The 12,529-nt window shown below is 44.7% G+C and overlaps 1 protein-coding gene across 1 annotated transcript in view; it reads left to right on the top strand.

Moving 5' to 3' along the window:
• The window catches only part of kics2 (KICSTOR subunit 2), a 64,173-nt gene extending 52,191 nt beyond the window's left edge, over positions 1 to 11,982 (top strand). Inside the window, exon 4 of the mRNA XM_072268273.1 lies at positions 11,320 to 11,982. Within this exon, the coding sequence (XP_072124374.1) occupies positions 11,320 to 11,543 (224 nt within the window). The 3' untranslated portion in view covers positions 11,544 to 11,982. The remainder of the gene's footprint in view (positions 1 to 11,319) is intronic.
• Positions 11,983 to 12,529: the final 547 nt, after the last annotated feature.

Genomic DNA, 12,529 nt, shown 5'->3' with positions numbered 1-12,529 from the left:
AGAGAAAACAGGCAATTATAGACCAGTTAGTCTGACATCAGTGGTGGGGAAGATGCTGGAATCAATTATAAAAGATGTAATGGCGGCATATTTGGATAGCAGTGGCAGGATAGGGGAAATCATGCTTGACTAATCTGGAATTTTTTGAGAATGTAGCTATGAAAATGGACATGGGAAAGCCAGTGGATGTAGTGTACCTGGACTTTCAGAAAGCCTTTGATAAGGTCCCACATAGGAGGTTCGTGTGCAAAATTAGAGCAAGTGGTATTGGGGGTAGGGTACTGACATGGATAGAAAATTGGTTGGCAGACTGGAAACAAAGTGTAGGGATTAATGGGTCCCTTTCAGAATGGCAGGCGGTGACTAGTGGGGTACCGCAAGGCTCGGTGCTGGGACTGCAGCTATTTACAATATACATTAATGATTTAGATGAAAGAATTAAAAGTAACATTAGCAAATTTGCAGATGACACAAAGCTGGGTGGCAGTGTGAAATGTGAGGAGGGTGTTATGAGAATGCAGGGTGACTTGGACAGGTTGGGTGAGTGGGCAGATGCATGGCAGATGCAGTTTAATGTGGATAAATGTGAGGTTATCCACTTTGGTGCAAAAACAGGAAGGCAGATTACTATCTGAATGGTGTCAAGTTAGGAAAAGGGGAAGTACAACAAGATCTAGGTGTCCTTGTTCATCAGTCACTGAAAGTAAGCATGCAGGTACAGCAGGCAGTGAAGAAAGCTAATGGCATGCTGGCTTTCATAACAAGGGGAATTGAGTATAGGAGCAAAGAGGTCCTTCTGCAGTTGTACAGGGCCCTGGTGAGACCACACCTGGAATATTGTGGACAGTTTTGGTCTCCAAATTTGAGGAAGGACATTCTAGCTATTGAGGGAGTGCAGCGTAGGTTCACGAGGTTAATTCCCGGGATGGCGGGACTGTCATATGTTGAAAGATTGGAGCGACTGGGGTTGTATACACTGGAATTTAGAAGGATGAGAGGGGATCTGATTGAAACATATAAGATTATTAAGGGATTGGACACGCTAGAGGCAGGAAACATGTTCCAGATGTTGGGGAAGTCCAGAGCCAGAGGCCACAGTTTAAGAATAAGGGGTAGACAATTTAGAATGGAGTTGAGGAAAAACTTTTTCACACAGAGGGTTGTGGTTCTGTGGAATGCTCTGCCTCAGAAGGCAGTGAAGGCCAATTCTCTGGATTCTTTCAAAAAAGAGTTCGATAGAGCTCTTAAAGATAGCGGAATGAAGGGATATGGGGAGAAGGCAGGAAAAGGGTACTGATTGTGGACGATCAGCCATGATCACAGTGAATGGTGGTGCTGGCTTGAAGGGCTGAATGGCCTACTCCTGCACCTATTGTCTATTGTCTATAAGCACAAGGTTGTTTCTGTGACAACACCACTCAGCCAGCTGATCTATGTTTGTGACACTTCTCACGCTCTTAAACTTTTCGATGATTTTAAGTTCCCTGGCCCTCACCGCTTTATTTTCACCATGGATGTCCAGTCCTTATATACTTCCATCCCCCATCAGGAAGGTCTCAAAGCTCTACGCTTCTTTTTGGATTCCAGACCTAATCAGTTCCCCTCTACCACCACTCTGCTCCGTCTAGCGGAATTAGTCCTTACTCTTAATAATTTCTCCTTTGGCTCCTCCCACTTCCTCCAAACTAAAGGTGTAGCTATGGGCGCCCGTATGGGTCCTAGCTTTGCCTGCCTTGTTGTTGGCTTTGTGGAACAATCTATGTTCCGTGCCTATTCTGGTATCTGTCCCCCACTTTTCCTTCGCTACATCGACGACTGCATTGGCGCTGCTTCCTGCACGCATGCAGAACTCGTTGACTTTATTAACTTTGCCTCCAACTTTCACCTTGCCCTCAAGTTTACCTGGTCCATTTCCGACACCTCCCTCCCCTTTCTAGATCTTTCTGTCTCTGTCTCTGGAGACAGCTTATCCACTGATGTCTACTATAAGCCTACTGACTCTCACAGCTATCTGGACTATTCTTCTTCTCACCCTGTCTCTTGCAAAAACACCATCCCCTTCTCGCAATTCCTCGTCTCCGCCGCATCTGCTCTCAGGATGAGGCTTTTCATTCTAGGACGAGGGAGATGTGTTCATTTTTTAAAGAAAGGGGCTTCCCTTCCTCCACTATCAACTCTGCTCTTAAACACATCTCCCCCATTTCACGTACATCTGCTCTCACTCCATCCTCCCGCCACCCCACTAGGAATAGGGTTCCCCTGGTCCTCACCTACCACCCCACCAGCCTCCGGGTCCAACATATTATTCTCCGTAACTTCCACCACCTCCAACGGGATCCCACCACTAAGCACATCTTTCCCTCCCCCGCTCTCTCTGCATTCCGCAGGGATCGCTCCCTACACAACTCCCTTGTCCATTCGTCCCCCCCATCCCTCCCCACTGATCTCCCTCCTGGCACTTATCCATGTAAGCGGAACAAGTGCTACACATGCCCTTACACTTCCTCCCTTACCACCATTCAGGGCCCCAAACAGTCCTTCCAGGTGAGGCAACACTTCACCTGTGAGTCGACTGGGGTGAAATACTGCGTCCGGTGCTCCCGATCTGGCCTTTTATATATTGGCGAGACCCGACGCAGGCTGGGAGACTGCTTTGCTGAACACCTATGCTCTGTCCGCCAGAGAAAGCAGGATCTCCCAGTGGCCACACATTTTAATTCCACATCCCATTCCCATTCTGACATGTCTATCCACAGCCTCCTCTACTATAAAGATGAAGCCACACTCAGGTTGGAGGAACAACACCTTATATTCCGTCTGGGTAGCCTCCAACCTGATGGCATGAACATCGACTTCTCTAACTTCTGCTAGGCCCCACCTCCCCGTCGTACCCCATCTGTTACTTATTTTTATGCACACATTCTTTCTCTCACTCTCCTTTTTCTCCCTCTGTCCCTCTGAATATACCTCTTGCCCATCCTCTGGGTCCCCCCCCCCCCACTGTCTTTCTTCCCGGACCTCCTGTCCCATGATCCTCTCGTATCCCCTTTTGCCTATCACCTATCCAGCTCTTGGCTCTATCCCTCCCCCTCCTGTCTTCTCCTATCATTTTGGATCTCCCCCTTCCCTTCCAACTTTCAAATCCCTTACTCACTCTTCCTTCAGTTAGTCCTGACGAAGGGTCTCGGCCTGAAACGTCGACTGCACCTCTTCCTACAGATGCTGCCTGGCCTGCTGCGTTCACCAGCAACTTTGATGTGTGTTGCTTGAATTTCCAGCATCTGCAGAATGCCTGTTGTTTGATCTGTGTTGCTGCTGGATGCCTCCTTGTCACCATCAGAAATTCTGTCAATAGTTGTGTCATTGGTAAATTTATAGATGGAGTTTGAGCTGTGCCTGGCTGCACAGTCATAGGTGTAGAGAGAGTAGAGTAGTGGGTTAAGCACGCATCCTTGTGGAGCGCCAGGGTTGATTGTCACTGAGGAGGAGATGTTATTTCTGATTCGCATAGACTGCAGTCTCCCAGTGAGGAAGTCAAGGATCCAGTTGCAGAGGGACATGCAGAGGCCCAGGTTTTGAAGCTTGTTAATTAGAACTGAAACTATGATCATGTTGAACACTGAGCTGTAATTAATAAGCAGCAGCCTGACATAGATATTATTATTGTCCAGGTGATCCAGGGCTGAATACAGAGCCAGTGAGATTGCATCCACTGTAGACCTATTACGGTGATAGGCAAATTGCAGCGAGTCCAGATCCTTGCTTTAGGCAAGAGTTGATTCTAGCCTTGACCCACCTTTCAAAGCACTTCAACACAGTAGATGTGAGTTCAACAGTTGTTGAGGCAGCTCACCCTGCTTTTCTTGATTTCTGGTATACTTGTTGCCCTTTTGAAGTAGGTGGGAACCTCCAAATGCAGCAGTGAGAGATTGAACATTCCCAGCAGTTGGTTGGCACAGATTTTGGTGTGCCCCACTGGGTACACCATCAGGGCCTGAGACGGAGATCACAGGATGCTGCAGGGATTTGCACAGGTGTAGTTTTATTCTCCCTTTCAAAGCATGCATAAGAAGCATTGAGCTCGTCTTGGAGCGAAGCACTACAGCTATTCATGGTGTTAGGTTTCATACTGTAGGAAGTAATGACCTGCAAACACTGCCAGAGCTGAAGTGTATCCGATTCCATCTCTAACTTCAATTAGAATTGTTTTTTCCCTCTGGATTGCTGCTCGTGCCACTCGCTAGTGAGGTTAAGATGATTTGGCTGAGGAACTGGTGCAGGGGGTAGGGTTTCAGATTTGTGGATCATTGGGATCTCTTCTGCGGAAGGAATGACCTGTAAACCTGAACACAGGGGGTCCAATATCCTGTGAGCAGGTGTACTAGAGCTGTTTGGGAGGGATTGAACTAATTTAGCAGGGGATGGGAATCAGAGTGGTAGTGCTGAGGATGAAGTAGTTGGTTTACAAGCAGAGGCAGTGTGTAGTGAGACTGCTAGCAGGGAGAGGCTGATGATAGGGCAAAATTTCATTGAACAGGATGAGTTGCAATGTAAAAGGTGGACAAGATTGAAAAAGGTGACCCAGGACTGAAGGTGGTATATTTGAATGTGCACAATATACAGAATAAGGTAGATGAACTTGTAGGACTGTTACAAATTGGCATGCATAACATTGTGAGCATCACTGAATCGTGGCCAAAAGAAGATTATAGCTGGGAGCTATCCAAGGATATACACTGTATCAAAAAGACAGGCGTGGCTCAAATCAAATCATTAGAAAGAGGTGACATAGGGTCGGAAAGTACTGAATCATTATGGGTAAAGTTAAGGAACTACAAAGGTAAAAAGACTCTTTTGGGAGTTATATACACTGCCCCCCCCACCGGCAAACAGTAGTAAAGATGTGTCTACAAGTTACAATGGAAGATACAAAATGCATGCCAGAAGGGCAATGTTACAATAGTCATGGAGGATTTCAATATGCAGGTAGATTAGGAAAATAAGTTTGGTGCTGGATCCCAAGAGAGGGAAATTCTGGAATGCTTATGAAATGGCTTTTTAGAGCAGCTTGTAGTTGAGGCTACTAAGGGACCAGCTATTTTGGATTAAGTGTTGTACAATTGATTAGAGAGGGAAAGTGATCATAATATGATAACATTTTACCCAGCAATTTGAGAAGGAGAAGCTAAAGTCAGATGTATTACAGTGGGTTAAGGGGAATTACAGAGGCATGAGAGAGGAACTGGCCAAAATTGATTGGAAAAGATAAATGGCAGGGATGACGGCAGAGCAGCAATGGCTGGAATTTCTGGGAGCAATTCGGAAGGCACAGAATACATATATCCCAAAGAGGAAGAAGCATTCTAAAGGCAGGATGACACAACTATGGCTGATAAAGGACGTCAATACCAACATAAAAACCAAAGCAAAGGCACATAATAGAGCAAAAATTAGTCAGAAGTTAGAGGATTGTGAAGCTTTTAGAGACCAGCAAGCAACTAAAAAAGTTAATAAGAGAGAAAAGATGGAATATGAAAGTAAACTGGCCAATAATTGTAAAAAGGATACCAAAAGAGGATACATAAAGTGTAAAAGAGAAGTGAGAGTAGGTATTGGACCACTGGAAAATAATGCTGAAGAGGTAGAAATGGGGGTCAAGGTAATGGTGGACAAGCTGAATAGGTATTTTGGATCAGTCTTTGCTACGGAAGATACTAGTAGTATGCCGTGAGCCTAAGAGTGTCAGGGGGCTGAAGTGTGTGAAGTTGCCATTACTATGGAGAAGGTTCTTGCAAAACTGAAAGGTCTGAAGGTAGATAAATCACCTGGACCAGATGAGTTACACCCTAGGGTTCTGGAGGAGGTGGGTAAAGAGATCTTTCAAAATTCAATTAATCCTGGCATGGTTCCAGAGGAATGGAAAATTGCAAATGTCACTCCACTCTTCAAGAAGGAAGAGAGGCAGAAGAAAAGAAATTATAGGCTAGTCAGCCTGGTTTCTTTAAGGGAAGTTCTTGGCTGATAAATCTATTTGAATTCTTTGAAAAAATATCAAGTAGGATAGACGAGTGAGAATCGATGGATGTTGTGTACTTGGGTTTGCAGAAGGCCTTGACAAGGTGCCACACATGAGGCTGCTTAACAAGTAAAAAGCCCATGGCATTACAGGAAATATAACAGCATGGATAAAGCAGTGGCTGATTGGTGGAGACAAAGAGTGAGAAAGGGAGCCTTTCCTGGTTGGCTGCTGGTGACTACTGGTGTTTTACAGGGTCTGTGTTGATGTAATGTTGAATCAAGTCCATGGGTCAGTTCATTGGCTATATTTAAGAGGGAGTTAGATATGGCCCTTGTGGCTACGGGGGTCAGGGGGTATGGAGGGAAGGCTGGGCGGTGTTCTGAGTTGGATGATCAGCCATGATCATAATAAATGGCGGTGCAGGCTCGAAGGGCCGAATGGCCTACTCCTGCACCTATTTTCTATGTTTCTATGTTTCTATTTATTTGTAAACAGTAAAAATTTAACCAAATAGTTATGTTCCCCAAGTTACAGAACGTACAAAGTTGAATATTCAACAAACATACGTACTTAGCTAAAAGCGTGTGTAGAGCATACCTTCCCAATGGGCATATGCATCGCTTCCCTTAAACAAAGGAAGAGGGATAAAGAACCACCCACACGGGCTCTCGATATACCCAGAATATTTGAAACCGAAGGCTAGGCAGCTAACCAATGGGAGAAGAAGCCACTACCAATCACAATGGAAGCGACTTTTGACAATCAGAATAAGGGACATCCCCACAGGGCACTCTACCCCTCAAAAGTTGTGAACGTGATGATCCACCCTTCAGACTAGTATGACTCTCCTGAACTCCCAACTAAACTACATATAAAACACAGAAGTACAATTCTGACTACTGTAAACCCAATAGTCACCCTCCTCCCTAAGCCCGAAAAGGCCAGTGGCCCCACCCTGGAGTGTAATAGCCAATGAACTGGTCACCCCACTTAATCTTATACACTGACTCTGAGTTGTGATCAACCAGGTGAGTAGGAATGTAGGTGCAGCATCCTTAACCAATAACAGTACAAGTGCCACAAATTTTGTGAGCAGGTAATCTGAGGTCATCAAAATCAGCTCCGTGACAATCTGGCCACACTGTGCTGAGAAAAGCTATCATTCGAAACCTCCCTTCCTCTGTTATAACCCTCTTATCGACCAACATGGGCAAGGTGCTGGGGTGGTATACATATAGTACAACCCTGTGGGGACAATGGGTTGATCTAGGAACTGCATATCCTGTAAGTGCCATTCAGTACCCAACAAATGCCTAGCTTCACAACAACCTTTAGTGTAGACACAGCCATCCCAGGACACTGTTCTTGTTAACACTCGCCACCCACCATGCACCTTGTACCTGTACTCAACATACCACCTACACCAACACTCTCTGTCACTTTAAGAGAAAGGACATCACAGTTATACAAATGGAAAATACCAGCCCTCAAAGCAGTCACTTCACCAGGGCTATTAAGGCTCAAGTACTTTAAGGCTGTTACCATACTCTGGGTTGAAGTTGGCTGGAATAGATTACTCCCTCCCAGCTCCCCAAAAACAGAATGCTAAAACCCGAAAACCACTTAATTTCCCCAACAGTCGTCAAACAAATCAATATCAGTGGCATCACATCCATGGTATAGTAGAGTCCTCATACAAATCCAGCAATCTAACCCATTGGTCCAGTGTGCAAATTCAAACACCACATCCTCAGGAATGTATCACAGGATCTCCCACCACAAATCAGCATCCACCACTTCGCCATTCTGTACTGCAGGGAGATACGATATCCTCACTCCTGATTAGTTAGTGGATATTTAGAAACACAAAAAGCAATAGAACTACAAGAATTGTGCCCCAAGTGCTCAATTTCCTCTGAAATGTGGGCCTCTCATACCCAGAATAAAGTTGCCCAAATTTCTAGTCCATCGACTTAAATTTCATGTGGCCAGTATGAAAAGTAAATTATCCCTAAAACTAATTGCATGGGGAAACAAGTAACAAAGCAACAGATTAAGACATAATAGACATGTAACAGATTCACTTTCAAAGTGCTGATTGGGCATCCTCCAACTTTGACTCCAGCCTTCACCAACAGCGCCTCCAGGCTGGGATTGTACGTGCTGCCACTGGAATCCCCATGCCTCCCCTTTGCAACCATCACTCTGTAATCCCGTGTGTCTCAGGTCCCACCACCAGCTCTTGACTCCACCTTCCTCTCACCGCATCGTCTCTGAACACCCCAACCCTCCCCTCTCCTCTGACAATACTAACCCATTCCCCCTTCTGATTCCAGCTCTCATCTGTGCCAGTCTTCACCTCCGACCGTCCCCACTTTGAGGCAGAATGTTCTGTCCACAGTAACGGCCTCAATTTTGTCCCCCCACGCCCTCACCTCAGTGAGTTCCATGCCTGCCATGATGCTGAGCTCTTCTTCTGTCACCTCCGTCTCCTTCTCCAGCTCTGTATCTCTTTCAGCAACTCTTTACTTCAACCCTCCCCACTCCCGGTTTCCCCTATCAACTTGTGTTTCTTCCTCCTCCGCCCCACCTTCTTACTCTGATTCCTCATTATTTTTCTCCAGTTTGGGTGAGGGTCTCGGCCCGAAACGTCAACTGTACTCTTTTCCATAGATGCTGCCTGAGCTGCTGAGTTCCACCAGCATTTTGTGTGTGTTGCTTAGATTTCCAGCATCTGTAGATCTTCGCTCGTTACAGATTAAGAAACCATAAGACCATAAGACATAGGAGCAGAATTAGGCCAATTGGCACATCAGGCCTGCTCCACAACTCAGTTACAGCTGACCCTTTTTTTGTCCTCCTCAGCCCCATTTCCCAGCCTTCTCCCCATAACCTTTGATGCCGTGTCCAATCTAGAACCTATCAATCTCTGCCTTAAATACACCCAACGACCTGGCCTCTACAGCTACACGTGGCAATAAATTCCACAAATTAACCACCCTCTGTCTGAAGCAATTTCTCTGCTTCTCTGTTTTGAATGGACACCCCTCTATTCTGAGGCTGTGCCCTCTTGTCCTAGACTCTCCCACCATGGGAATCATCCTTTCCACATCTACTCTGTCTAGTCCTTTCAACATTCGAAAGGTTTCAATGAGATCCCTCCTCATCCTTCTAAATACCTACGAGTACAGACCCAGAGGTATCAAACGTTTCTCGTATGATAACCCTTTCATTCCTGGAATTATCCTTGTGAACCTCCTCTGGACCCTCTCCAATGCCAGCACATCTCTTCTAAGATGAGGAGCCCAAAACTGTACACAATACTCAAGGTGAGGCCTCACCAATGCCTTATAAAGCCTCAGCAACACATCCCTGCTCTTGTATTCTAGACCTCTTGAAATGAATGCCAACATTGCATTTGCTTTCCTCGCCACCGACTCAACCTGCAAGTTTACCTTTAAGGTGTTCTGCACAGGGACTCACAAGCCCCTTTGCCTCTTAGATTTTTGGATTTTTCCCCATTTAAAAAATAGTTCGCACAGTTATTTTTACTACCAAAGTGCATTACCATGCATTTTCCAACATTGTATTTTATTTGCAGCTTTCTTGCCCATTCTCCTAATCTGTCTAAGTCCTTCTGCATCCTACCTGTTTTATATACAAACATTGTACTCTCAAAATTTCACTTTCAAAGGCTTCCCACTTACCAACTACACCTTTGCCAGAAAACCTGTTCCAATCCAGTCTTGCCAGATCCTTCCTGATACCATCAAAATTGGTCTTCCTCCAATTTAGAATCTCTACCCAAGGGTCAGACCTTTTCATAACTGCCTTGAAACTAATGGCATTATGATCACTAGATGCAAAGTGGTCCCACAACTCAACAAATACACTCAAAAACTTCTATAGTTGTACGTGGAGAGCATTCTGACAGGCCACATAACTGTCTGATATGGAGGAGTTACTGCATAGGACCGAAAGAAGCTGCAGAAGGTTGTAAATCTAGTCAGCTTCATCTTGGATACTAGCCTACAAAGTACACAGGACATCTTCAGGGAGCGGTGTCTCAGAATGGCAGAGTCCATTATTAAAGACCTCCAGCACCTAGGGCATGCCCTTTTCTCACTGTTACCATCAGGTAGGAGTTACAGAAGCCTGAAGACACACACTCAGCGATTCAGGAACAGCTTCTTCCCCTCTGCCATCGATTCCTAAATGGACATTGAACCCGTGAATACTACCTCACTTTTTCAATATATATTTTTTCTGTTTTGCATGATTTTTAATCTAAATATACGTATATTGTAATTGATTTACTTATTATTATTGTTCTTCTATATTATGTATTGCATTGAACTGCCGCTGTTAACAAGTTTCATGACACGTGCCAATGATAGTAAACCTGATTCTGATTCTGATTCTGCTATAACAACATTATGTCTCTTGCAACAGTCTGCGATCTCATGAAGGATCCCACCCTAGCCCTTCTCATGGGCTGTTTGTCCCACTCCCATCAGAGAAGAGATTACATAGCATCCACACCAAGACACTTTACTCAAGCAGTAAGGCTGATCAACACCTCCACCCACTAACTGACCTGTATACACCCTAAACCACCACTACCTTATCATTTTCTGTCATTCAGACTACGTAGGCACTCCTGTGCCTAGCATCACTTTATGTAACCATGTAGTATGCTTCCTACACTCACAAAAAGCTGAAGGAACTCAGCAGGTCGGGCAGCATCTGTGGAAAAGATCGGTCGACGTTTCGGGCCGGAACCCTTCGTCAGGACGGGTTCCGGCCTGAAACTTCGACCGATCTTTTCCACGGATGCTGCCCGACCTGCTGATTTCCTCCAGCTTTTTGTGAGTGTTGCTTTGACCCCAGCATCTGCAGATTATTTTGTGTTTAGTATGCTACCTATATATTTATATTTATTATGATCCTTATCTTGTGTCTTCTTATCTGACATCAGATCCAGAATAACAATCATTTCATTCTCCTTTACACCTGTGTACTAGAAATGGCTTAAACAATCTTCAATTTTTAATCTAACTCATGGCAACATTTACAATTTTCTCCTAAAGGCTGGACATCTCTGGTCCACTGTGTGGCCCAAGTGGCCGCACCAGATCTTAAGTTGATGGTTGATGGCTTCCACTTGGTGCATATGTCTATAATATAAATATGCCATACAATTGACAAAGGAAATCAAATAGTCCATTGCCTCCATGATTTTCTCTTCAAAATGCCGTGTGCAGCCCTCCGTGAAAAATGATATTGTATCTGTTAAATAGGGGCCATGGACAATTCTGATTTGATGGAGAATGGACGTGAAAACACAGAGGAACATCTGGAAAAATTTCTGAAACGCTTGTTTGCTGCTGTCGTCACTGCATGGTCGGGAATCTTTCGGAGGGTAGGCCTCAAAATCCCCGGCTTTGCCTGCTGTTGGCGACCGAGGTTGAGGTTGAATCGTTTGGACAGAGATGGCGCTCAGTACCTGGTGTCAGAGAGCTGATCAGAGCTCGAAGTTTTCAGGTGACTCAGAGTCGGACTGTGGTTGGCATGGCAGGGAGAGTTCTTCCTTCTCCCGTCTGCATGAGATGTGGGACATTTGAGAGACTTTGAACTTTTACTGTGCTCATTGACTTCTTCATCAAGTTATGGTATTGTTGCACTGTTGTAACTATATGTTATAATTATGTGGTTTTGTTAGTTTTTTCAGTCTTGGTCTGTCCTGTGTTTTGTGATATCACACCGGAGGAAATATTGTATCATTTCTTAATGCATGCATTACTAAATGACAATAAAAGAGGACTGCGTGTCTTCATAATCTAAAAATAATTGAAAACAAAGGCAACACCTCCAACTAGAAATATTTGAAAGATTTTTTTGCAAGACAATGATGCATCTATTTTTATAGAAATATGTTGTTAAACCTGTCATATCACCCTGAATTGGAGTAAGAGTCTTTGCTCTCCCTGTGTTGGTGGGTCTGCATGTTGCAGTGGGCTTCACAATGAATTATATTTGATTTCACGACTGACATTTCCCTGATAGATTCATTCTAGTTTGTAAGAACAAAACTAGAATGCTGAAATGACTTGGTGGGTCAAGCAGCATTGGTGAAGGCAGTTGATATTTCCTGCTGAGAGTCTGCATTGGAACATAAATGATCAGACAGTATATCAGGCCTGGGGCAGAGTCTATCAAGTGATAAGTGTCACCATAAGGGGAGGAGATAATGGGTAGATGGAACCAGGTAGAGGAGGGTGTAAACTTTAAAAACACTGGACCAAATAACCACAGCACAAAAGATCATTACTTATCTTTTCACCCGTTTATTTCTTCGAGCTCAGCCAGCGGGTGAACTTGGTCCCGACATCAGGGGAGGAGCGTTCTCATCCCTCCAGCGATTCAACAAGTTCACTGCTTGATGTCAGAATTGTTAGAAGTTATAAGGCAAAGGCAAAGATACAAAGGAACAATCAGTTTGATAAGCAT

Source organism: Mobula birostris, chromosome 9 (assembly GCF_030028105.1).
Source record: "Mobula birostris isolate sMobBir1 chromosome 9, sMobBir1.hap1, whole genome shotgun sequence".
NCBI classification, from domain to species: Eukaryota; Metazoa; Chordata; class Chondrichthyes; order Myliobatiformes; family Myliobatidae; genus Mobula; species Mobula birostris.
Note: the sequence above shows the minus strand (reverse complement) of the source record. Positions and strands in the feature narration are given on the sequence as shown.